This window comes from Setaria viridis, chromosome 2 (genome assembly GCF_005286985.2).
Source record: "Setaria viridis chromosome 2, Setaria_viridis_v4.0, whole genome shotgun sequence".
NCBI classification, from domain to species: Eukaryota; Viridiplantae; Streptophyta; class Magnoliopsida; order Poales; family Poaceae; genus Setaria; species Setaria viridis.
Genome location: NC_048264.2, coordinates 45,442,641 through 45,468,052, shown reverse-complemented (window position 1 = coordinate 45,468,052; position 25,412 = coordinate 45,442,641). Strand labels below are relative to the sequence as shown.

General features: G+C 43.4%; 4 protein-coding genes across 5 annotated transcripts; 3 read left to right on the top strand and 1 right to left on the bottom strand.

Annotated features, from left to right (window-relative positions):
• Positions 1–2,742: 2,742 nt before the first annotated feature.
• LOC117845978 (uncharacterized) lies at positions 2,743–6,532 on the top strand. The gene is made up of 5 exons (XM_034727075.2): positions 2,743–2,906; positions 3,989–4,082; positions 5,178–5,218; positions 6,163–6,222; positions 6,316–6,532. The coding sequence occupies exons 1-5, from the start codon at positions 2,841–2,843 to the stop codon at positions 6,373–6,375; spliced, it is 321 nt and encodes a 106-aa protein (XP_034582966.1). The 5' UTR covers positions 2,743–2,840; the 3' UTR covers positions 6,376–6,532.
• Positions 6,533–7,283: 751 nt separating this feature from the next.
• Positions 7,284–9,124, bottom strand: LOC117845979 (10 kDa chaperonin, mitochondrial). Its single transcript, XM_034727076.2, has 3 exons — positions 8,898–9,124; positions 8,002–8,144; positions 7,284–7,542 (listed from the first exon to the last, which is right to left on the bottom strand). Exons 1-3 carry the CDS (start codon positions 9,000–9,002, stop codon positions 7,494–7,496), a joined length of 297 nt encoding a protein of 98 aa, XP_034582967.1. The 5' UTR covers positions 9,003–9,124; the 3' UTR covers positions 7,284–7,493.
• Positions 9,125–9,386: 262 nt separating this feature from the next.
• On the top strand, positions 9,387–13,284 carry LOC117845977 (uncharacterized). 2 transcript variants are annotated; one of them, XR_004638194.2, is made up of 9 exons: positions 9,387–9,547; positions 9,656–9,723; positions 10,632–10,751; positions 10,826–10,899; positions 11,238–11,286; positions 11,374–11,475; positions 11,570–11,678; positions 12,633–12,964; positions 13,058–13,284. XR_004638194.2 is itself a non-coding variant. In XM_034727074.2 (8 exons), the coding sequence occupies exons 1-8, from the start codon at positions 9,456–9,458 to the stop codon at positions 12,751–12,753; spliced, it is 735 nt and encodes a 244-aa protein (XP_034582965.1). In that variant the 5' UTR covers positions 9,387–9,455; the 3' UTR covers positions 12,754–13,284. The 2 variants fall into 2 exon arrangements, 1 of the variants encoding a protein (XP_034582965.1); XM_034727074.2 differs by having other exon boundaries at positions 12,633–13,284.
• Positions 13,285–18,747: 5,463 nt separating this feature from the next.
• Positions 18,748–24,509, top strand: LOC117845976 (calcium/calmodulin-dependent serine/threonine-protein kinase 1). Its single transcript, XM_034727073.2, has 11 exons — positions 18,748–19,957; positions 21,531–21,661; positions 22,182–22,223; positions 22,313–22,421; positions 22,649–22,727; positions 22,830–23,126; positions 23,211–23,323; positions 23,441–23,548; positions 23,626–23,688; positions 23,772–23,939; positions 24,016–24,509. The coding sequence occupies exons 1-11, from the start codon at positions 19,427–19,429 to the stop codon at positions 24,151–24,153; spliced, it is 1,779 nt and encodes a 592-aa protein (XP_034582964.1). The 5' UTR covers positions 18,748–19,426; the 3' UTR covers positions 24,154–24,509.
• The last annotated feature ends 903 nt before the right edge of the window (positions 24,510–25,412 follow it).

Here is a 25,412-nt window from a genome sequence, read left to right as displayed (position 1 = left end):
ATCGTTGAACCTTTCTATGTTACTGATCGTTGAACATTTCTATGTTACTGATCGCTGCACTCTTTTTTTTTAGTGGTAGATCAATTCCTATAAGTTTCTGATGTCTGTTTGTTGTGTGACGTTCCTATCATTACACTATCTGTTATTGATGTCTGTTCTTTGTGTGCCGTTCGTATCATTACTACTAAGAGGGCACATATAAGTTAGTTAGTACTATCTGTTAAGTTGTACCTATAAGTTTTGTAGGTAAGTTCCTTTCAAGTTAAATTACTTTCAAGTTGGATCAAAACTATTTGTACCTTCTCTCATTATACAGAACTTTGTTCACCTTGTCTTATTTGTTGTGTTTAACTTTTGGACAGGTACTTCAAGTATGAGTAGTACTGAGGAACAAAACAGTGACACCGGCAGCGACAGCAGCTCTGTGTTCGATCTGAAGTGTTTAGGAGGAGCTGCAGCCGCATATGCGGAGCTTCGCAGCATTCATCATCCTGGACGGAACCCGCCAGTTGATCTGCCACACCTGACGTGACGGCAATGGGTTGAGCTGAACCTCCGGGACAGGAGGCGGTGCTTCGATAATTTTCGTATGTATCCCGACACGTTCCTTCAGTTGCATGACATGTTGGTTAGCAATCATGGGTTGAAAACGTCGCAAGGGGTAGAATCTGTTGAGGCTTTAGCTATGTTCGTGTGGGCGTGTGCGACACAGCAGGCTTGCCGTCAAATTAGAGAAAGATTTGACCGGAGTTTGGACACAGTTAGTAGGAAGATGGCGCATGTGGCAAATGTAATATATTCGTTTGCCCAGGAAGTCATCGCTCCAAAGGATCCCGCGTACTCTAAGGTCAATCATAAGCTGACCCAATATGCACCGTTCTTTGATGGGTGCATAGGTGCTCTAGACGGTACGCACATTCCAGTACTGGTCGGGCGTGAGTCCCGTGTGGATTTTCTAAACAGAAAAGGTTGGACGAGCTTCAACGTGTTAGCCATATGCGATATGGACATGCGCTTCACGTATGTAGGAGCTGGGATGGCAGGATCGTGTCACGACATGGCAGTTTTGCGTGACTGTATGGCGGCAAGGACCTACCCACATCCACCTGCAGGTATGGGACTTCACTAAGTCTGCACATGAAGCTGGACTTGGAAAATGTGGTGCACTAATGTTGAATTTTTGTGATTATCTGTAGGCCGATATTATTTGGTCGACTCGGGCTACGCAGTTCGAGAAGGGTATCTGGGGCCGTATAGAAATACCAGGTATCACCTGGAGGAGTTTAGCAGAAGGGCGGCGGACACATTGGAGGAGAAATTCAATTTTCACCATTCCAGTCTTCGCAATGTGGTGGAACGCGCATTTGGCGTGCTGAAATCCAGGTGGCACATTCTGCGGGAAGTTCCACTATATTCTCGAGAACGGCAAACGAAGCTTGTTATTGCTTGCTTTGCACTCCATAATTATTTGCTGGACCTTGCCAATGAAAGTACTGCAGGTTCGTCCAGGGCGCGAGAACCGGACTATGGGGTGTCCGAATGGGTGGCAGCTAATGCTACTCCTGATATGGCCAGTGTACGAGATTGGATTGCGGCGGGAATCTCGTTAATGTAAATGCGGGGTGTACGTTGTGTACGTTCATGTTGTAATTTGTATGTAACAAATTGTAGTAGTTTGTGTGTACGTTCGTACCCTCCAGTGTATTGGTTATGTTTGCCGGACACAATTTAAATGTTGTAGTTCCATTTACCGTTAGAAATTTAATTTTCGAACGTAGCAGCGCATCCGTAGGGAAACCAGACCGAAAATTGCTAAGGATAAGCTGCCACCGCTGCCTCGCTCCCATCGGTACGGAAACAATTTATTTTCTGTATTTTTAACAACCTTACATTTTTTAATTCTCAACAATTCCCGAATGATTTGTAGTCCCACACCTGATAATAGTTTCATTTTATAGAAAAGAATAGGCAAATGAGACTTGCTAAATTGTTTGCTGCATAAATTGTTTTGGTAACAGGGACTAACTAACGTTTGGAGTTCCAGTGGCCCAAACGGCCGTTAGCCACTGGAACAAGCCGCAAGCAGCAGCTAGAAGCTGCGCTTCAGCCGCTGGCAGCAGAAGCCAGCAGCGGCAGCGGCTTCTAGCTATGCCGAACGCCCTGATGAATTCGTCTCTGTTACTGTGTTACAGCAACTTTGCCTATCTGGGGAATCAGAAAACGTGTTGTGCTGCCCGAAAAAAGTTTATGTTTAGTTCACTCTAAAATCCCAACCTTATCACTATGCAAAAAGAAGATTCTCCATCACATCAAACTTGCGGTACATGCATGGAGTACTGAATGTAGACGAAATTAAAAACTAATTGCACAATTTTGTTGTACTTTGCGAGACGAATCTTTTGAGCCTAATTAGTCAATATTTGGACAATAATTCACAAATACAAACGAAACGCTACAGTATTGCTACAGTAATTTTGGAAGCCTCAAGTTGGGCAACTAAATAAGACAAGAAGAAGAAGAAGAAGAAGAAGAATCCGTGTCGTGTTTGCTTCGTCTTTTCGAGTCGGGAGCGTAAGCCCATGTCTTGGCCTGGGCCATAAATAAACTGATAGCCCCAGAAGCAGGTGGTATTCTGTCGGGCCCTAAACGCATTGGATCAGCTAGTCGATTCGGCCGATTGCGGCGAGTCATCCGGCCCATCGTTGGTCGTCTCGGTGCTGTGCTCGTCTTAAGCCCAAGGCGAAGCGTCTCTCTCTCTGGCCAATTCGTGTTCGCATCCACATCGCCGGCGAGGAGCAGCGGGTTGCCGGAGAGGCGGAGACGCCGCGAGCGCACTCACCATGGACGAGAAGGAGTTCCGGCGCATGCTCGAGCTCTTCCCCGTCGTCCGGTCCCGGGACTACTGCGTAAGCCCTCTCCTCCTCTTTCCAGCCCCCTACCCTCTCCGTTTTCCCCAACACGAGGGGCGATCGGTGTGCCTGTGCTGCTTAGGTGGATCTCGGCGGGATTAAGGGTTTTGGTTCGGGGACGGGCCTCCCAATTCTGGGTTTTGGCGTCCGTCAATTGGCGGTTGCTTGTGCCGGCGTGCTTCAGTGCTTGTATGGTTGCACTGGATTGGGGAATTAGGGGGGATAGCAGAATCCGTCTGCCGTTTGATTCCGTCGATCTCTTCTCCTGTTGCAACACAGCTGTTGCGCACTGGACAAAGTGCAGTCCGGGTTCTGAAATCAGCATGATGTTTGCAGAAATAGTTGTGGTAGAGGGCCTGAAGCCTGAGGGTGGGGGATGTAAAAATTGACGATAGCATATTGGTACTTTGCAGTGAAGACAGAAAAGAAGTGAACTGTATCCTGCCCGAAACGGCCTAGTCTCTTTTTTCGGGTTAAGGGGATTGCTCATTTTCTTTCTTTGACATAATAATTTCCTGGAATGAAAAACGGTTCCTTCTTTAACATTTTATACCGAAGAGTTGTAATGCTTCTAAAAGCAGTTCCAAGTTTAGTCTGTTGCGTCTAGCCTCTCAAGATAAGTAGGCTAATATTAGTCTTAGATTGTGTGACTTGGTAGCCATCCCTGCAATTGTGCTTCCCCTGCCGTTTAAGTACCAGCTATTATTAGCCTCTTAATGTAATTGGACATTTATCAGTTAAAAACTTTCAGTTAGAGATTGACAAGTCATTGCCATGATGCCATCTCTGTATCGAGCTATATGTATGCCATGAATGTTTGTTTCTATTTGAGTTGAAGGGTTGTGGTTGAGAGATGATTTACATGGAGGAACGGGGCTGTGCATGTATCTAGATAGAAAAGTGGGTTGAAAGGTAGCAAATAAGCACAGTAATATAAGTAAATATATATGGAATCGTAAGCATTTGCGGTAGACGCCGCATTGCAGAAGTAGCTGAAATAAATATGGTTAGTTCTTATTTCCTGTTTGCAGACCTTATTGTGACCACAAGCTGATGCAAACTTTTCTTGCCAAATGTAGGCTGAGCCTGGAACATCAAGTAGAGGCACCAGACAGCAATCACAGGTTCAGGAGGCAACAAAGGGCAATAAAAAGGATTTATCTGGAGCAGAAGGTATGTAAGCTAATAGTTGCTGCTCATCTCAACAAATTTAGACAAAAAATTATTGCTAAACCAGAATCTGCCATGTACAACTGTGTCCTTATGCTGGAAGTCTATCCTCTGCAATTATCAGTGTAGAGGTTAGAGGCAAAGGCTGCCATTTGCTCTTCATCCCTTTTCACTTGAATCCAATGGGCAATAGCAGTTATTTGTGATCCTGCATCCCTATTAACCTTAGGATAAGCATATGCTCTGCACCATCGACTGTCCTCTTTGGCTGCAATTCTTGTTATCCATGATCCATTATGAATACACAATCCTGCATCCCTATTAACCTTAGGGTAAGCATATGCTCTGCACCATCGACTGTCCTCTTTGGCTGCAATTCTTGTTATCCATGATCCATTATGAATACACAATCTTCTTCATGGGATTTGCCTCCCTATTAGCAATTAACTGTAACGTTGATAACGATGACTGCTTAAAACCCAATTAAACATCTTTTCCATAACTCATTCAACAATTCAATACACAATCAACAACCCATCATTTACTAAAACACGATTTGATTCACACATGATACACCTTGCACAGCTGCAACTTTATATAGCTTTGAAGCTTGTGCACACTCAATTGCACAGCCATACTGAGGCATTGATGGAAGCCATAGCACCATAGAAATCATCTGGGAAATCTCCATAGAAGCCACTGCATGCTTAATAGTTAATACTGTCTCTTGCATGTCAGAAAAATATGGAAAGGAGCGAGCAGTTAAGCACAGCTCCGCAATGCAGGCGTATGGATGAATAGGAGAATGGAATAAATTGGTTTTGAGATGTGCTTCCAGTGTTGATTGCTGAGTGACATAATTTTTCTCTAGGTTGGCTACTCATTTTTTTAATATGAATTGGGGCATTAGTAACTGCTCGTCGAATGAAATGAATGGTGTATATGAAGGGCAATGATAACTTTTGCATTGTTGTAATGGCAGAGGACACAATTTTTTTTTGTGCTGCACCCCAATAACAATTAGAGAATAGATCCAATTATGTTCCAATATGCCATAATAGAGTGATATAGTGACTAATTTTCTTGCATGTCGAACAGATCTGTTTATGCAGAAGTTGAAGATGGCTGCTGAGAAAAAGGTATGTATATTTTCCCCAGTATGAGGAAGCCAGCAACTCAATAAGATGTTGAAATGTCTTAAACTGCATTGAGTAATGTTATATGTGTTTTAGGTCTACTATATTAGGTACAATAAATTAAGGCACAAAACAATTGATCCACGTTATCATAATCTCCAAAATTTGAAATACTCCACTGAATCTTGTTGGTTCAGTATCACCAGAATGACCCAAACTTCATGGGAAATACCACTTCTGTCACATTGCTATTAACATCTCGTTAACGTCTCCACTAAGACCATGCTTTAGTTCAATTGAAGCCAATTGCTGCTATCCTACTCCTTTGTATCACCCCCCATGTTCTTTGCTCATCACTGAAGTTGTGAACTGTGTCTTTATATATGCTGGTGGAGCACCACAGATGTTCTGAGTGGCCAAGGGTTGAGAGAAATATTATCCAAGCATTGGCTAGCAATGACAACTTTTTGTACAGGCTGTCAAAGGGCAATATGTTCTTTTCCATTATTATTTTGTTGGCGAAACATACAAAATAGAAAAGTGATAACAGTAACTAACCATTTTTCTACTCATCCATATGTCTGCTCCTGCCTCCTAGTGTAGGGAAAATTTGATGGCATAAAACCAGTTTTGCCACTAGTAGAGCTTTACATTCTGTGTCTAGTCAGGAATTGGCAAATACATTTTAGAAGTTTGATAAAATAGCCATGAATTAGTATTGTATCTTCCTAGTTTCTTGCATGAAGACTTAGATTAGCCTACCATTTGATGTCGGTAATAGTATCAGTACTACAACAACTATCTTGATTCTTGAATACCATATTATGACTTGTCACCTTTCTTTTAGTAGTGTTGTATGGATTGTATCTTCTAGTGCATTGATTAGTATCGGTTGAACTCAAAAATATGTTTTTGTGGTTTAACAGTTTTGCCACCCACTTTTGCAGATTGGAGCAACGAAGGCAGAGTTCTTCTGTAAGGCATTTGAAGAAGCTCATGAAAAACTTGTACTGACTTGCCCCATTCGCCAATTTAATACCAACATCTATATTCAAACAAACTGAAAACTGAATTGATCGGATTGTTCCATATGTGGGCAGGTTTACAAAGAGCTGAATCTGGATGCTGCTAAGAAGTTTCTGAGTGCGTATGAGAGCTGATGATGGAACAATAGACAGATGCTGCTCGAAGTTTCGCGGGTGCCAATGATGTAATTGAGCCTTTGATCGTTGGGAAACTTTGATCAGCTGTCTTGTGTGCAGACAGTAGATGTCACTTATTGGTAACAATTACAATAAAAAACTATTCTTGGCTACATTTTTTGGCTTGTTTTATTCTTCATTCCTACCACCAAAAGAGGCCATATCTCAGTTCAGCTCGTGCGTTTGGAGTTGTTGAACCTCGAATTTCCCTAGAATCGGGGACACGGTATATCAAAAACCTCCACATTCTGACACCAAGAGCATCCATGAGTCAGGTGTCCGGTGTCCCCAACATCCACATTCAAGTTTGAGCCTGTATTCTGCTAATAGTACATTTGAATCAGGCTTACCAATTTTCTCATACGTTTTGAGCCATCAATACGAAACTTGCTTATCGGCAGTGTAACTCTTGACACAGTAGTATAACCAAATAAAAAGAGGACATCGCATGACATTTTTTTACTAACAATATTTCTTAAATTATAATTTATAAAATGGAAAAAGTTGTGTACTGCAAATGTATTCTCCGTTATAATCATAAATCTAATAACTTCAATTTATGTAAATTTAACTTATATCTGTGATCACATGAACATTTGTGCATGCTAAGGCTGCTTAAGAACAAAGAAGGCGGTGAGAAATATATCTAAAACATGTTAAGGTTGCTACGCTATTGGCAAATTGCGAATTATCTGGAATGCCTATATGCAGCAACTCGCGGGTCACATCACCCAACTTCCTAACCATAGAATTAAGTCAACACTCAAATAGAAACACGAATGCCTTCGATATTTTGTGCAAAGGATAACGAAAGTAGCAGCAATCCATCCAATGAACATTCAACAAAAACATTGGAAGCAGGGACATGGAGCGGAACAAATTATTGTCACCACTTCAGATGGTGAAGTTTACTCATCTCAACAGAAATAAGCAACAATGTTATCCAGTTCACGATGTTCCACCACAAAATTCTATGACATCATCACGTGAATTTCTCAAGCATTGTTTCATGGCATCAAATCCTAAGCATCTCTCACACTAGCACCGCTAGTGATGGGTTCACGGATTGTCTAAAATCAGTCCACAAGTGTACCCAAGATGTCAGGCTCTCTGAAGAGGAGGTACCTGAAATTTTTTCAGCAGTAGCATGTTAGAGCACAAAACAGAAAAAGAGAACCCATGAATTAATGCGAATAACAGAATATGTTGCCAGTTTCCACTCAGAGGTTATAAGGAGAAATATATGTAATCTAGTTACAAAGATGCTAAACAGTGGAGAATCAGGAGTCTAAATTTGCACACGTGGTTTATGACAGACACAATGTCAAGCAACACATTTAACAGCATCACAGTCACGGCATTGATACAATTAAGATAACAAATATCATGATTCCCTATCATAGTTGCGTCCGTTTAGCACATCTATACAATTTCAGAAAACAGGTAAGCACTATTAAGATATAAATTTTCCATGTACCATGACGATTTGGACATTATGGTGTTTAATTGAGAGATTAAACAGACTGTAGAAATGCAGGAAACCATTTAGGCATTTACAGCTACAAAAGAAAATGATTAACTTACTCTTTATCAGCAGCAAGCTTGACTTCAGTTCCACCATACTCAGGCAGGAGAACAGTGTCACCTTCCTTCAGAGCAACAGGGATCAGCTTGCCTTCCCTGTCACGCTCGCCAGGGCCAACAGCCACCACTTTGGCAGCGTTCAGCTGCAACCAGAGCAAACATTGTCAAGCCAGGCATTGATTCTACATGTCAAATTGATAGCATAACTTGTTACTCCAGCTCAAAACACACCCTAATTATGGGATCATTCATCAGCACCAATGGGAAAATAACAGCGTGAAATTGCAACTAGCGATCTAGCATTTGAAATCTTAAATAATTAATAAAAACCAATCTTTCAACAAAACACACCAGATGGCTATTCGCATAGAATAATTGTCAGGTAAAGGATTGACACCACACTTCAAACTTTAGCTTAACTCAATTGGATACATACACACCTTATCCCTGGAGGCAACGTGGTCAGAGTCAATGGGAAAGAACAGTGTAAAATTGTAACTAGCCTTATAGCATGCTAATTGAAATTGAAAAGTGCAAACAAAAACAAAAATTGACCCTTTGTCGAAATACATTAGATGCCTACTTGCCCAATCAAATTCTTATAGCTCAGGTAACACAATTTTTAAGAATTGCAGCCTGAGCAATCTGAATCACCCGACCTAATCACAGCACAATCAGAACCAATTTTATCCGACTAGTGGCAACCTACAAATGCGATCCAGATCGCACAACCTGCACCCGCTGTCTGTTCGCCAAGTCACGGTGCGGAAAACATTGCCTGACACCATAATCTAAAATCCCGCACACAATATCCCCGGAAACTCAATCTACTATACGCTACTCCAAGCAGCAGTGGAGACGGGGACAGGATGGGGCAAGGCCAGGCGTGCGAGTACCTGCTTGGACGTCTCCGGGAGGAGGATGCCGCCGGCTGTCTTCTTGGGCTGCACCAGCTTCTCCACCAGCACCCGGTTCAGCGACGGGAGCAGCCTCTTCGCCATCGCCGCCTTCTCTTCTTCTTCTTGCGCAGCAAGCCAAAAAGCTCGAAGCTTCCACGACGCGCTCCTTCGCCTCACCACCAACCGGTCCCCTTCCGCCCGGGGGTTTAGGGTTTTATGGCCCGACGCTGGCGCAGTGGAAAATTACGGAACTGGCCCTGGGAGATCGTGCGCCGCGCCGCAACGTGCTTCGGCCTCTCCGGTGGCGTCTAGAACGTTCCTCGCAGGCCGGGCCTGACACAATAAGAAAGGGTCGGCCCATCACAGACAATTTGTTTGATCTGTATTGGCCCATTTCCAAAACGGCCATTTGTTCAGGCTCTGAGCCCATGGTCCAACAACACGATGAATCAGCCCAATCCAACAAGCGGGTTAAGGTTTGGTTGGACGCCGCGGCGACCTCTTCAGTCTCCAGTCCAGTTGTAGAGACGGCGGCGGCGAGGAGCGCGGCGAGCGATGGCGGACTCCGGCAGCCCGAGGAAGCGGGAGGAGGAGGAAGAGGAGGACGATATCGTCTGCCTGGATCCGTCCTTCTTCGTCGACCGCAGGTACGCGCGTCGTTCGCTGCCCGTCTGTTTGTTCTGTTCGTTGGCGTGGTGGTGGCGAACTGACTACTGACGATTGATTTCGTTTGCTGGGTTCGTCGATGTCGGCAGCTACGAGATGACGACCTTCACCTTCGGTGCCCATGAGTTACACCTCCTATGCCTCCGGGCCGCTTCCAGTTAGTACTTCTTGCTCGTCCTACACTTCTTTCTTGCTAAGTAATCTTTTGTGCTCTGGAAAATGGGTGGTGAAGGTGTACTACTGGTCAATTGGTAGTTTAATATATTGCTGAAAGGATGACTGTTAGTGATTACTAGATCATCTAGGGAAATCTACTTCGGCTTGAACTGTGGAGCTAGTGATTGCTGGATAACCATGCTTACGGTTTGGTATCGGCTTCTGCAAAACTACTATTCTGTTTGGTCCTGCAGTTTTGGGGGATATGTCCTTGTTATTTCATTAACTGAATCAGTTGTTAGTCCATTGCACGCACATGGTTATGTAGCACGAGCATGTGTCATGCCTACTTAGTTTGTTTTACTTAATGTATGACAAATAAATTCCACAACTATATGAAAAAAACTTAGTCAGTATGCAGTGAAAATCTGGGATAAATGGTTGAACACATTCAGCTTGGAAATATTGTTGTGACAGGTGTTTTTTTCATTTTCCTATTTGGGCTTTCGTAGCAGCAACGTTGGGTGTTCATTACACAATCATGTGATATAGGACCACTTTTGCCTACCTTATATGAGAATCCTTCCTGATATTCTAGTTATCTAGTACGTGACATGAGGACACCAAAAGGCTCACATTCCTCATGATCCAACAAATGAAGGATACAATTGTGAATTCCTGTCACTAGGTGACTGCTATGTCTTATTTGATCCCTTCATGCCTTCTTTATAGACAGACGTCAAGATAAGGAAAAATCATGGCATGCTATACCCGAGTTCCATTCCACCTGTTCCATTCAAAAACACCACATTAGTTGTGTTGGTAGATTCTTCACAGAACATGATGCCAGTTATTGTTGATTCCTTGCCATGGAAGCGCCACTTACATACGTTCTAATAATTGGTGCAGCTGATTATGACCTTACTGGACAGTTAGTATGGCCAGGTGCAGTCCTGATGAACAACTATCTATCTGAACACCCTGAAACTGTGAAGGAATGCTCAGTTATCGAGTTGGGATCTGGAATTGGTGAGAGAATTCCCTGTCATGTCCCCTTCAATTTGTGATCATATTAAAGCTGATTATGTTGTGACTTGTTCTAGGTATTACTGGCATATTGTGCAGCCGTTTCTGCAAAAAGGTTGTCTTGACTGATCACAATGATGAAGTTCTTGAGGCAAGGTTCAAACTTTCAGAAATTCATACACTGATACCTCAGTTTCGAAGAGAAGTTATAGAACAAAATAGCATTGAGATACTTGCTTTAGTTTAGCGACTTTGTATTTGTATAGGTAAATGCATACATCTTACAATAGTCAGGCAGGGACAGTTTCCCATCTGCATGGCAATAGTTACCACATACCTGTATAATCATATGTCCAATGTTAGCTTACATGTCTAAATGTTATAAGTCCTGTAGACCAAAAATGACGCAATCATCATTTTATACTTGCATCACTCCTTACTATTCAATTCAAGAGTCACATCTATTTATGCTGAAGAATGACTTTGCAGATTATAAAGAAAAATGTAGAGTTGCAGTGTTCTGAAAATACACAAGCAGGTTACCGCTCCTTAAATTCAACATTAACCATTAACACAAAGTGGAATATATTTTGAAATAAGATCTAAAATGGCCCTTTTATTGCAGTGTTGACAGCTGAGAAGCTAGAGTGGGGAAACTCTGATCACATAAGCAGTATTATTGAAAAACATCCTGGTGGATTTGATGTTGTTCTTGGAGCTGATATTTATATCCTTGAATTTTTCCGTACCTGTCTGTCCTTTTCTTCTATTTATTTGTAATATATCAATTGTTGCACCTTGTGGACCTTGACTCGCAGAAAGCTTCCAGCAGTCTAGCATTTCCTGCCTCTTCGATACCGTAGAGAGGATTATTCGTACTCAAGCTGGTAACTGCAGATTCATATTGGCTTATGTATCACGAGCTAAAGTGTACGTATTTTCTCAATAGTCTTCCTCCCATGTGTATTTCAGTAGATAGAGTTCTTTTTTTTTTGGAAATAAAAATTGTTGATAAATGCTGTTGATCAAGATTTTCCATGTTATAGAGATGAATTTTGGATTATCCCAGTTGCCCAACTGTAATCCAAATCATAGCTGACCTCTTAGTTGATTAATTTGTAACGTCTAATTTGACTTCTCTTTTCTTTGTGCATGAAGAATAAGAATTAAGAACATTCGTGTCAAATTCCCATATGTTTTGATTTGCCAATGTTCCTGTTATTCTTATCTATACATATATTAGTTAACGGAATGCCATTATGCATAGTGTTTTGAAGTGCTAAACAGAAGAGGCAGCTGAAATGAGAGTACTCATGGGTAAAATTGCTCAATTTGTACACCAGTTAGATCAGAAAATTGTAATTACCACGCAGAATACAATGGAGGGTGTGTGGAAGGTAGAAGTACAGCATCTCCAACTAATTGAAACAGTATATGAATCCAAACATTGAGCAGGTTGCACATACTACCTATGATGCAGTGCTAGCCCATACTGAAAAAGAATGGCATATAGAGTTACATAAGTCCTGATGGTTCAGACAAACAATACGTATGTCACCCATTCTTTTGTCAGCTTGTCACTTGTCAGAGATATTCCTCAATTTATTTTTCATTGCCCTTGCACAGAAAATGAGTGTCCAGCTGCATTCATGAGCATACAGGAATACAGGTTGGCTTGTAGTAGTTTAGATTATCATCTATTGACAATTATAGCTGGTAGCATAGTCTGCACATTTTATTATGACCAGAATTAACTGTTACCAAAGCTCGCATTACAAGAGCAGCAAAATTGTTGATCTTTCTCTATTTTTTTTCAGTTACTTATATTTTAAAACAAAGTTGGGCCTTCTTTCATTAAACTATTTTTTTCTCATTAATGACCAGCATGGACGGGCTAGTATTCAAGGAAGCCGAAAAGCATGGAATGTGTGTTAGGGAAGTGGATGGAACAAGAACAACCATCTCAAATCTTGAAGGGGTCATATTTGACATTACCCTGAAATGACACCCTGCCTTTCGACTCTCCATTGTCGAAATGCTTGAGTGGTCATTAGTCATGAAGATCCGTAGAAGTTCCTTGTAGCAGGAAAATCAAAGTTCGGCGTGTATGATGAGCTGGAGATGTGGCAGTTGCATCTCTGCAGAAGATAAAGCAGTACCATGTCGTTACAGCAACATCATTATAGATGATGGGCTTCAACGCATACGCTGATTTGGTGCGGTTTTCTACTTAACAGCCATGTCCTTTTTCTCTAATGAGAAGTGTCAATTGACTCAATTCACGGGTGCTGGTGCCACAACTTTCTCAGGCTATCTACCAGTGAGATGACCACACTCTGGAAGTTCTTGTGACAAAAGAGTTGCTGAAAGCAGTGCCATCATATATGAGTTTCAGGTGCTGGTCTGAATTCTGAAAAAGCTCTGGATCACCATGAGCTCGTGCTTGGTGTAATATGTAAAACATGGATCGAACAGAAACCTTCAGCACATCCTTCAAAGCATGTAACATGGATCCAATATTTCGCCTTGTTCTTTAGCCTGCTCTTGGTTCTTAGCTGTCTTTGTAAGTTTTCTGCGACAACTTGTCAAGGCCTCCCTGATGCAACTTTGTCACATAGGCCCAGGGCCACAATTTTATCGGCTTTTCTTGGACGCGGCCGGGAGCTCCTGCCAAAATGGCCATGATCTGTATGAATCAGATCTTGTTGCGCGCGTCTGTTGCACACAGCGCTGTCAGTGATGCATGCATTGCACTGCTTCAGCTGGAATCTGAACACGTCTGAACCTGACCTGATGACGAACAATATCAAAAAAAAAAATGTAAGGAGTCTGATAATGTACATTGACAGTGTCAAGTGACCAAAGTCTCTGCATATTGTTGTAGCGATGGGAAGTTGAAGCTGGGGCCCGGGTAGCAAATGAAAGATGGGTGCTTTGGAGCTCAACAACACTCCAACCACGATGTTGCAACTAACACATTTAAAGATCCACTTAGACATGTTCCAGTTTATGACTTGGAAACGAAAGTGTCACTGACACATAACTGACGAGTTTTCATCGGCATCTGGACCCACTCTTCAGTGATACATAAACACGACGTGCTAATGACAAGTGATTAAAGAGAATTCACCATCCATGGGGTCCATTCGTCACTGACACACATCGCTGGTATATGGTTTTAGTACATTCTTGTGCGATCTGTATATTACCCTACCAGGTTGACTGAATATAGAAATGTCTTTTTTCTAGATCATACGGGAAAGACATTAAGACTGATTGGTTTCTTTTAGCCTCTCCTTTTTACAGCGCATCGGCATCCGATGCTGGGAGCCTGAGGTCAAAAGGAGGAGGAGGCCAAGAAAGAGGGCTGCATCCATCCAAACACCTGAAAGGATGCACAAAAAGAAGAGCAAAATTTACTGAAGAGTACTGCCTAAAAGCAAAAGTGAAAAGGATGCAAACATGACATCTCTCTATCTTCACCAGTCTTGTGGGTGCCATGGCAAGCAAGGCCAAAGCCCAGTCCAGCCTTCTGCAGCATTGCATTCCAGAGCACAGGGTTTCTTCTATTGTTTACTCACTTTCCATGCACTGGCTGCAGAGATTCCCTTGCCGAAACACAGCATAAACACATAAAGAGAGATTGATTGGTTGCCCAATGATTGGGTGCATAATAATCCACATGAGAGGAGAATTCTATGCCATTACATTATGCAAGAGCACATGCTTGTCTCCATAACAAACATGCTTGTTGTTTATGCACTGATCCACCTACCTGACCACTGGCTCCTCTGCAGCATGGACTACACTTCACTACAGTTCTTGCCTGATAACAAAGCCCATGCAATGTTACATGCAAAATTGTCTCACCCAATGGCCACACAGCCTCCTCCTGTCTGGGATACAGGCACAGAGAATCCGTGCACATACATGCAGTAGCCAGTAGCTGCTACTAGTAGCAGGTACCAAACTCAGATGCCCAAATACCAACTGACTGATCTGATCAGCACAGGCAAGATCTTTCTGTTTAGTTGTCAATTTGTGAGGAAGTGTTAATAACAGATGAGGTGCTGGTGGCAGTGTGGCACCATCCCTGCTATTCTAACAGCTTGGTCCATGCCAGGCCACCAGCATGCATACATTTGTGCAGGTGAGGTTTTCATCAACAAAATCCCAGCTGGCCCCGGCATAGAGACAGAAAACTCTACCGGCCGGCTCACCGGCGCCGGCGGTCGGCCGGTTGGTCAAAAAGAGTGATAAACTGGTCTTCTTTTCTCATGCTTTGCAGTATCCTGGATCGAAATGTTTGCCGAGATATACATAAATAATGTGGAGAAGAAGATAGGAGGAACAGGAAATTTGTATGATTCAGAGGTAAGCTTTTAGAGGTGATAGTGGCATGACATGAATGCCAGAGTGATGATAAACTTGTGACCTCACACTGCCAACCTGTGGGGCTCAAACAATCTGCAGGTACCTGAAAAGTGTTTTTTTGCCTTTCTTGTGGCAGAAACTGAGCTAATTCAAGATAAGAGGATTTGACACGGCATGAGGTTGTTTTCATATGATTCTTGGCAGAGTGGTAGTGAGTGTTTCAACTCAACCATCATTTATGGCAGCTGCAAATAAACATAACAGGTCAATGAGTTGTTGTAGCATGTTTAGGACTGGTTGGGAGGAATTGAAAACAGCTTCTTCATCACTTGATGGGCCCCCAATGCAAGTTCATATGAGCTGTACCGTCCTCTCCTGTACTGCTGTACAAGGATATATCATATATGCGTAGTTGCGTACATGTCCATCAGAATGGACAACTAATGCATGCTTCCTATGATGAAGTATCCGTAGTCTGTACAGCTACAACCTAACAGAAATATTTTTTTTAAGTAGAGAAAAGCTACAGGTAGATTGCTAGGTCTGAACTGGGATTTTAATACCTGGTCATGAATGCATTGCTTAATCTACATGTTAGCCCATTGATTGGCAGGAGTGTAGTACTGATGCGGCAGTGTTAAGATTGTTATTAGCTGTTTAACGCGTTTTCGGTAGTACAGCAGGTCAGCAGCATAGCGACATTGACTGAAATTGTATGTGCACATATGTCTTAAGACCAAATATCAAATTAAATATGTTAAAAAATCAAATTAAATGTCATCTGCCACTCCTAGTCACTGGACGTAGCTGATGTACTTGCAATAGTCTTGCACATACATACATATGTACGTACGTACTACGTGCGTACATACATACATACATACATACGTACGTACGTACGTACGTACGTACAAGTTTAATCACTACTTGCAGGTCTTGAAAAGAGATAAATTTGCTAAATTCTAGTGTCTGAATTTAATACGTAATATTATATGTAAGCGACTAAGCGGCACCATTTAGCCTAATTGAATTAGTTCGGAGACGACTTTTTCTTAGAATAAAAAGTATATGCATTGGGTAGCTTTTGGTTTCAGCGCAAATGATTTACTGAAAGGAAGTGGGTAGCTTTCTACTTGTAGGATGTCAACATGCTCCCTTCCTGTTTGGACTACCTCACCACTGTTTTCTATTCGAAAGAAAAAGGAAAGCAAAAACAGAGGCTACCACACAGATGATGACAGGTGCTGAAATATTTGCAATCAGAGCAGGAGCTTATGTGTAATCCAGAAGGATTGCATGGCTCATCTGCAAAGGGGATTTCTTGCAATAGCATGAAAGTTGCCCTGGTCCATGTTAGCCCATGTTCCTGTATCTTTATTATATCCTTGCACAACTACCTTTTTTTTGTGTTTCCTTTCTTCAAGTGTTTGCTTCTCTTGCAAGTACTTTCACCTGGTAGAAAGATACTATTTTCACTTGTGAGAATCTCGGTAGCAATGCAAATCTCATGCTGTTCTGCTCAAAGAAAGATGATAGGAAAGCTGAGAAACATCATGGCAGGGTTTCCAAAAAGCTTCAGAAACAATATATTTCAAGGTCCAACGGTAGCAACAAACTTCAGTGGGTAGAAATATATGCTCACTCTTTTGGGGGCGAGATGATTGCTGCATTAAACTCAGGTTAGTACCCTGAGAGCTCATGAAATCATGAGTTCTAGACCTGCATAAACAACTTGGATCAGACCCAACCGCAAGGTAATATTTTATCAGGGAATCTGAGCAAGACTATATCTTGGACCGTGCCAATCCATATCTTAATGATCAGCTGGACCAAGGATCAATGTAGAGTGCAAAACAAGAACATATTTTCATGATATTTTTTTGTACATAGCTTCTAGTACACTGCTGCTACATATGCTATGTGTATGCCTGTAGTTTTGATATAGTAGTTCTGTTTATTCCTCAACTGAATTGTCCCCAAAATCTGCCTTCTTCACCGGCAATTCCCCAAAAAGTGCATGCAGGCAAATTGGTGGAGCAATTTGCTTGAACAGTTAGTGGGTGATGAAAGCAATGTTGTTAGTTATACATATACATATTCTCTCATTGCTTTTTTAAAACTAGGAGGAGGGCCCTATTTGTTTGGCTCATCTGGGATTTGGTGAATGTGAATGCCACAGTGCCCCATGCCAGCAATGGCAACAAGCACTAGCTTCTCACTAGTTTCAGTTACCCATGTAACTCCCTTGATTTCTAGTGGCTGATCAGATGTACGCCTAGTAATTTATATGGTAGTAGTGCATGCTGTTGAGCAAAACAAAATGAAGGAAACTGTCAAGTAGCAGTACGTGAGTTTGAATGCCATGGACTAATGATGCTGGATGGATGGACCCAAACCTGAAATTTAGCAGGTGGCAACCCTAGTCCCAACATGCATATAATACTGACTCCGAGCTTTTTTGTTTATGTGAGTGTGCAGTGTAGCAGAGAGGACAATGGAGTTGGACAATTCCATTGAACCTGCCTGTTTCTTCTTTTTGTTTGGACGTGAAGCTGAAGCAGCCTTGCTCAATCATCCACCCAGTGTGGAGGGGAGGCACTGCTCCAATCAGATGGGTGGAGAGAATGTATGTACATGTAGCACACTGTTTCATAGCCTAGGATGATTAGAAGTTAAAAGCTGATTGCATTTGTTAAGCTTTCCTAGCTAGGTCCCTCCCCTTGAAGTATGAATTGTTTTACTCAAATATTGCACTGCCGAAAACTGAGCAGTAGCACATAGCTCAAAACTCAAAAGGCATAACTGAAATTTCAAATCCTGCACATCTGACGTCTGAAGAAATTTACACGAACCTTCCGTTTACCTGCCTCATTAGCCCATCCTGTAAAAACCAGTAGTAAAGAGACGGCAGCCTCGCCAGTCAAAACTCTGACGAAAGATTACAGTGACAGGAGGGCGGCGAGAAGCCGGCCAGATCTGAAGCACGAACCAGAGATCCCAAATCCATGTCTACAAGTCAACTTGCTTCGCGGAGCCGGAGGCGATGGATGAAGAAGCACCACACGGAAAGGTGGGGGGGCGTACTGGCTTACTCAGCAAGCGGCATTGATGCCTCCATTACTCCGCCCCCCTGCTCAATTCTTTAGGAGGTTGGAGGAGGAGCTCACAAGGACAGCCTGTGCTCGTGGCCTTTTGGGGGGAAGAGAGGACGAACTGGAGAGAAGGCTACAGTGACAGCGAGACAGCGCCACAAATTCTCACCCTGTACATTTCTGCAACGAGCAGCAGGAGATCAGAATTCAGAACCATCATTTGCAAGTTTTGGCATGTTTTCGAAATGTAGTAGTAAATATTTTCCCAGCTGATTAAACCCTCTGTGCCTGGACTTGTTTGATGGCAAATGTTCAGAGGAACCTAGCTGTAGTGATTTTGAAAGAATTCAGTTAAATAATTCATGTATGTTTTGTACTACTAGCTTTGTAGCAAGGTGATGAGTAATGACCAAACCGAGTACTCCATGGGAGTAGATGGCAACAAAGCCAAGAACAAAAGAAGTGCATGTCACCATGGGCAGGCACAGGCAGTGTTGTGCCGTGCTGTGCCACCCCAACCCCACCACCCCATTCCCCCTCACCAAAGCACAACACAACTGCACAGGGCTAGAAAAGAGAAAGGAGACGACCAAAAGAAATTGGAAAAAAGAAAAGAGCTCAAAAGCAAGCAAGCGCAGGCAGGCAGAGGCAAGGCCGCCTCCTCCGCCCCTTTTCTCGATCCCCTCCCAATTCACACAGGATTCACTCGCCCGCCAGTTGTTTCCTCTAGTGCCGCCCCCATTCCGCGCTGATCCGAGCCTTTCGCTCAAAGCTTCCAGCTTTTCCAATTGTTTGGTCACTTCAGGAATCAAGGAATATGTTCTTGCTCTGTGCGTGATAGATAGTCTGATCCATCCGTCCATCCTCTTTCCCTGGCATTTTGCTGCGCTGGGGCTCTGTGCGTGGCCACTGCAAGGGAAGGATTCTGGCCTGTTTTTTCTGTTCTTGGGGGCCCAAATTTCGGGCGAGATCTTCGCCTCAAGGTTCCTTGCTTTCCTGGTATTGGCGGTTCTTGGTGTTCACTGCAATTCCAAGGCAAGAATTTGGAGGCCATGAGGGCCCCTTGCGACCGATTCTGGTTGATTTCCCGGGTCGTTGAAATCAGGATGCCGCTCTGACCCACCGCCGCCTCGTTTCTTGGAGGAATTCCGAGGAAATTTCGCTTCAATTCGGGGTCGTTGAGCTAGAGCCATCCAGCTCTTGATCCGGTCCATGGGTCTCTGCCACGGCAAGCCGACGCAAATCCCGGAGCCCGACGCGGAGGAAGATCCCCATGTAACCTCCGGCGCCGGTGACGCCGCGGACGGCGCGTCCTCGCCGTCGGCGGCGCCGCCCGCGGCGAAGCCGGGCACGCCGAAGCAGCCTAAGTTCCCGTTCTACCTGCCGAGCCCGCTCCCGCCGTCCAGCTACAAGGGCTCGCCGGCGAACTCGAGCGTCGCGTCCACGCCGGCTCGCGGAGGGTTCAAGCGCCCGTTCCCGCCGCCGTCGCCCGCGAAGCACATCCGCGCGCTCCTCGCGCGGCGGCACGGCTCTGTCAAGCCCAACGAGGCGTCCATCCCGGAGGGCGGCGAGCCGGAGCTCGGTCTAGACAAGAGCTTCGGCTTCTCCAAGCACTTCTTCGCCAAGTACGACCTCGGCGAGGAGGTCGGCCGCGGCCACTTCGGCTACACCTGCTCCGCCAAGGCCAAGAAGGGCGAGCACAAGGGTCAGGATGTCGCCGTCAAGGTCATCCCCAAGGCCAAGGTTCGACACACACACTCGCTCTCATCTTCTTGCCATTTCCATGTCCCGTTCTTGTGCTGTTTGCATCATTTGCTGATTGAAGAACGTCTCTGTACTTTACATTCTTTGTTGTTTTATCCGTTCAGTTGCATTCTGCATGTTTGACCAAATTTTTGTCAGATTCCTGCGTGGTTGGATTCCAGCATGTCTACACCATGCTGCTATGCTCAGTTTTGTCGTCAAGATCCAGTCTTTTTAATTCGTCTGCAGTTCTCTATATGTGTTGACCAAGCCCTAGCATTTGGATTCTGCATTCTTTCACTCCCATGCTTCAGGTCTTGGATCCTAGCTCGGTTTTATCACAGCTGCTGCTCCGAGCAGTAGAATTAGGAACCTACACAAGCTGCATGTATGCTACCAGCAATTTGGCAGATCGTTGCTAATCGAGTTGGTTAAAGCACGTTTAGTAACTGATTAATGAAAAGGAGACACCTTTATCGTTTCTTTTAGCTCCCGGGGTGCTCGTGATTGCTGGTGGCAGGATGACCTCGTCGGTACGGCATTCATGTGGTGGATCCATCAAAGGGGAGGAGGCTCCTCCATCTCACCATATGGATGTCGACTGCCTCCTGCATTGATTAGCTTCATGTCGTGCTCATGGCGTCGGCTGCCGAGCCCTACCATCTTCTTCCCTCACGCTCCATCCGCAGGTGGACGAAGCACATGATCCCCTTGGATAGATCTGTAGGTCAAAAGGGAGCAGAGCTGTTGAATCACAGTTCGATGCTTTAACTCCGTTGAAGAGTTCACTCATTGTGCGCCTCCCTGCAATTATACAAGGGATCATTCAATTAAGGCCCTGTAGAGGCTCAGTATCCCCGGCCAGCCCCCAGCCCAGTGCTTTTATGAGCAAAGCTGGCAGTCCTCCTGTTGCATATGCAATGCTGTGATGCCCCACCCCACAGCTACTCACATTCCATGTTATTGTGTTGTCTCTCAATCATAGGATGGCAGCAACAACAGTTTTTGGTTCATTCTTTCTAGAAAAGGAGTTCTACATTCGTTGATATAAAAAGCAAGCGAAGTCAAATCACATCATTAAGATAGTAATTTTTCTTTAGGGAATTCCAAATGCAGTTTTGATAGGTTCATTCGATCGGAATGGCATTTTAAATAATTTTTTGTGCTATTTGTGCATTTCAGGCATTGATGCCAGCAAGAGGCATTTCATTTCTTTGTACCCATAATTGAACACTTGTTGCCTGTTCAGTGCACTGTTGTGGTAATATTGAGCTGAACAGTATTGGTGGTTGGATAGCGCACTTAGTGACCATTATTTGTGCTCTGAGATCTGCATATGTATGCCAAGTACTACTTTTTGTTGACCCATTTTGCTGTTATCATTGAAGAGGACTATGCGTTTGGTTAAGTATATAGAAACGGTTTGTTTGGTTTAGTATATAGAAATGCGCCCATACTTTACACAGAGGTTATTTTAACCGTTGGATTATTTGTTTAATTGTTAGCTATTTTCTGAAAATTGTGTGATTCCATATTTAAGACCAGTGTTTCAACTAATAAAGTTTTCTGTCAGATGACGACTGCTATTGCCATCGAAGATGTGAGAAGAGAAGTGAGAATATTGAGTTCTCTGACAGGCCACAATAACCTAGTGCAATTCTATGATGCTTTTGAAGATGAAGATAATGTGTATATAGTTATGGAGTAAGTTTGCATGCGCCTTTTATTACACTGAGTCCCTTTTTTATATTCTACATTCACATATTATTGCATTGGACAAGGTTCTCGTTCATGTATATGTTAGAGGGTTCAGACTTCAGAAAACATGTTCTGTAGATGTAAGCTATCTATCTTGATGGAATGTTGGCCATAATCCAGTCCTTTGCCCCATTAACATCATGAGACCTTCTTTGATCACAATTAAATGAAATTATACATGAGAATACAACTATTTATATTCAAATAGTTTGATATGAGTTTCTATCTGCAAGCATTCATTAATTAACCCAAGAACTATCCTTAATTGAACACTTTACATATAATGGTTCAAAATTTTAATTCATTACTCAATCTTGATAAAGAACATAGTCATTTCATGAAGTTACCACCTTTCAGGATCTAACCTCATCTCTATAATTTTGGTTTATTATTTAGAATAAAGAACATGCACTTCCTGCTTCTTGATCATCTTTATCTTACTGAGTTGTTTCCTTATCTGTTTCAGATTATGTAAAGGGGGCGAACTGCTGGATAGAATATTAGCAAGGTACCTGTAGAGCCACAATAAAATAATTTTGAACAGTTCTAATGATTTACTCTAGGCTTCCGATTTGAACTTTCTTTCTATCTTTGCAGAGGTGGAAAGTACTCCGAAGAGGATGCAAAGGTTGTTATGGTACAAATTTTGAGTGTTGTATCGTTTTGCCATCTTCAAGGTGTTGTTCATCGTGATCTGAAACCAGAGGTAGGTTTCTAGCAAATTTTGATAAATTGTTTATTGACCTGGAAGGTTACCAATGCCAAGATGCTATGAAACTGAACCAAGGATGACACTGGATACCATATCTATTCTACTGGTTTTCTTGCATATTTTATTTATTCTTATCCATAGTACTGATATGCTTAGTCAATGCAATTCTTTTCACCCCCTTCATGTATGATGACTCGTGTATTTGTGCTTTCTTTTTGCAGAATTTCCTTTTCTCATCAAAGGATGAAAACTCTCCCTTGAAGGTTATAGATTTTGGTTTGTCTGACTTCGTGAAGCCAGGTATGTCTTATTGAGCTCCATTAAGGTCCATGTGTACGATTTATTTGTGCTAGATTTAATCTAGCTGTAGTAGGTCATAATGTCATGTTATATTTTCTGCAGATGAAAGACTTAATGACATTGTTGGAAGTGCATACTATGTTGCTCCAGAGGTGCTCCACCGATCTTATGGCACTGAGGCAGATATGTGGAGCATTGGAGTGATTGCCTATATCTTGCTTTGCGGGAGTCGGCCTTTCTGGGCTCGCACGGAGTCAGGAATCTTTCGAGCTGTCTTAAAGGCAGAGCCAAGTTTTGATGAGGCCCCATGGCCCACTCTCACATCCGAAGCTAAAGACTTTGTAAAAAGGCTTCTTAATAAGGATTACCGCAAGAGAATGACAGCTTCACAAGCTCTCAGTAAGTGCCAGATTTGTTTTGCATTGGTGCACACTGTTGCCCTGCTGCTAAGATGCTTAACTATTTGCTAAATGATAACTGCAGGTCATCCGTGGATCCGTAATGCTCAACAAGTGAAAGTTCCTTTAGATATGATAATCTACAAGCTAATGAGAGCTTACATAAGTTCGTCTTCACTGCGGAAGTCTGCTTTGAGGGTATGCATTTAATCAGAATAAAGATCTTTAGTGTTCTTATTATGGTCTGCAGATAGCCTCTTTGCATACCCAGCTTAGTATATTGTGTTTTGCTAAGTATTTCTATGCATTTTCCAGGCTCTAGCCAAGACATTGACAACAAATCAACTGTTTTATGTAAGAGAGCAGTTTGAATTGTTGGGTCCAAACAAGAATGGTTATATCTCGTTGCAAAATTTGAAATCGGTTAGTGATTACTTTTATCTTTCCACTTCAATACATTTTTTACCTTGCAATTGCTGAAAGGCAAGTTGTCCATACAGGCCTTGGTGAAGAACTCCACAGATGCAATGAAAGACTCTAGGGTTGTCGATTTTGTTAACACGGTAAGCCACCTACAGAGTGTCTACTATTGTATCAGAGTTTTGCGGTATAGATCACTTACCTGCGCTTGTCATCATGGTACCAGGTGTGCACTCTTCAGTACAGAAAATTGGATTTCGAAGAGTTTGCTGCTTCTGCCATCAGCGTTTACCAGATGGAAGCCTTGGAGACCTGGGAACAGCACGCTAGGCGTGCATACGAACTGTTTGATAAGGAAGGCAACCGGCCTATTGTGATAGAAGAACTCGCATCGGTATGATTTCATCTGTTGAGTCAACTGTTAGTTCATGCATCATATTAGCTGATTACTGATATCTTTTGTTTGCCAGGAACTCGGACTTGGCCCATCGGTTCCTCTTCATGTTGTTCTCCAAGACTGGATCAGACACGCGGACGGGAAGCTGAGCTTCCTCGGTTTCATAAAACTTTTGCACGGGGTTTCTTCACGATCTATTCCAAAAGCCTAGTATACACCATCCCTGCATCCATCAACCAAGGAGATGACCGATGGCTAAGCCAATCTCTGGCTGGTGTGTGTTGTGTTGTGTTGAAGGTGTGGCTGGAGGATATTGCCTGAAACTGCAATGACACGAACGGAAATGCTTGATAGTCTTGTGTACGAGGTAAAAAAAAAAGCTGATGCTTATGCCTAATACTTGTACCCCCTCCTCCCCCATGCCACGTGTATTGATGATGTTGTTGTACTGAAGTAAGCTGTGTAGTCGAGTGTACAGATGAGGATAGGAGAAATGAATATGATGCAAGGGCTCTGAAAGATTTGTGGCTGCTGTTTGTCAATGCCAATGCCTGCAATTCTAGCTGATCTGCGGCCCTCCATTGTCTGAACTGTCAATTCTCAAGGCATGAACGTCCCTGCCTCACCTTGCATTCAGAATCCAGTAGATACTGCAGTGTTTGCAAATGGCAATGCGATCATACTGGAATGCCTCGCTATTGCTCTCTCTCGGTTCATGGCGGTGCCGCGTCTAGACTCTAGCGCTTGGTCTTGCTCTTGCTGTGGTACGGCACGGCGCTGGTCCCCGGCGGCCGTACGGCGGGGGGCAAGTCCGGTCAAGCTCGACGCCGAGTCCGGCCAGGGGTGTGGAGGCCCATTGACAGGCAGAGCGGCAGAAGGACCAGACTGCCAGCCATGGTCAAGAACTCAAGATAGCACCAGCTCTAGAGCCTGCCCCTTCGTTTAACCTGTTTGGAACTTTGGATGCATGGCTGATATAGTTTAGATGTGTGTGTTCGAAATTTTTTTACAGCCGTACACGTAGCAGAGTAAATCGGCACAGCATTTTGGCACGAAGTGGCATGTGAAGTGCAGGCTTCGATCGGATTGGAATGGTCCATGGCTGGAGCTTGTTTGCTTACCTGTTTGGATGTATTCGTATGGTACTGCAAAACCCTGAAGCCTGTAGCCTGAACACGCAGGCACAGTTCAGCGCTGGTGTACTTGGAGAGCAGGCGGTAGATCGATCACCGGAGAAACCGGGCTGGTTTTTTACCGTTGCGATGTGAACAAAGGGAAGGGGAGAGCTACAGGCACGGACAGGGACTGTGCCTCAAAAGACACCCAAGCTCGCTTGTGTCTAGCGTCGTATGTGTACTTTGAAAGTGTGCGGGCCGGGGAAAAGTTAGTTTTTCTTTCTTGGAAGACTTGGGAGATGGAATGAAAGCTCGAATCATGGCGAATGATGGAGGCTTTTTTGTGTTGTGAAGA

Coding starts and splice junctions, on each gene's coding strand:
- LOC117845978 (XM_034727075.2), top strand. CDS start 2,841: ATGGACGAGAAGGAGTTCCGGCGCATGCTCGAGCTCTTCCCCGTCGTC. Junction 2,907..3,988: donor TCCGGTCCCGGGACTACTGC/GTAAGCCCTCTC, acceptor TGCCAAATGTAG/GCTGAGCCTGGAACATCAAG. Junction 6,223..6,315: donor AAGAAGCTCATGAAAAACTT/GTACTGACTTGC, acceptor ATATGTGGGCAG/GTTTACAAAGAGCTGAATCT.
- LOC117845979 (XM_034727076.2), bottom strand. CDS start 9,002: ATGGCGAAGAGGCTGCTCCCGTCGCTGAACCGGGTGCTGGTGGAGAAG. Junction 8,145..8,897: donor TCCCGGAGACGTCCAAGCAG/GTACTCGCACGC, acceptor CTCTGGTTGCAG/CTGAACGCTGCCAAAGTGGT. Junction 7,543..8,001: donor AAGCTTGCTGCTGATAAAGA/GTAAGTTAATCA, acceptor AAAAAATTTCAG/GTACCTCCTCTTCAGAGAGC.
- LOC117845977 (XM_034727074.2), top strand. CDS start 9,456: ATGGCGGACTCCGGCAGCCCGAGGAAGCGGGAGGAGGAGGAAGAGGAG. Junction 9,548..9,655: donor TCCTTCTTCGTCGACCGCAG/GTACGCGCGTCG, acceptor CGATGTCGGCAG/CTACGAGATGACGACCTTCA. Junction 9,724..10,631: donor ATGCCTCCGGGCCGCTTCCA/GTTAGTACTTCT, acceptor TAATTGGTGCAG/CTGATTATGACCTTACTGGA.
- LOC117845976 (XM_034727073.2), top strand. CDS start 19,427: ATGGGTCTCTGCCACGGCAAGCCGACGCAAATCCCGGAGCCCGACGCG. Junction 22,728..22,829: donor GTCTGACTTCGTGAAGCCAG/GTATGTCTTATT, acceptor TATTTTCTGCAG/ATGAAAGACTTAATGACATT. Junction 23,689..23,771: donor TTGTCGATTTTGTTAACACG/GTAAGCCACCTA, acceptor TCATGGTACCAG/GTGTGCACTCTTCAGTACAG.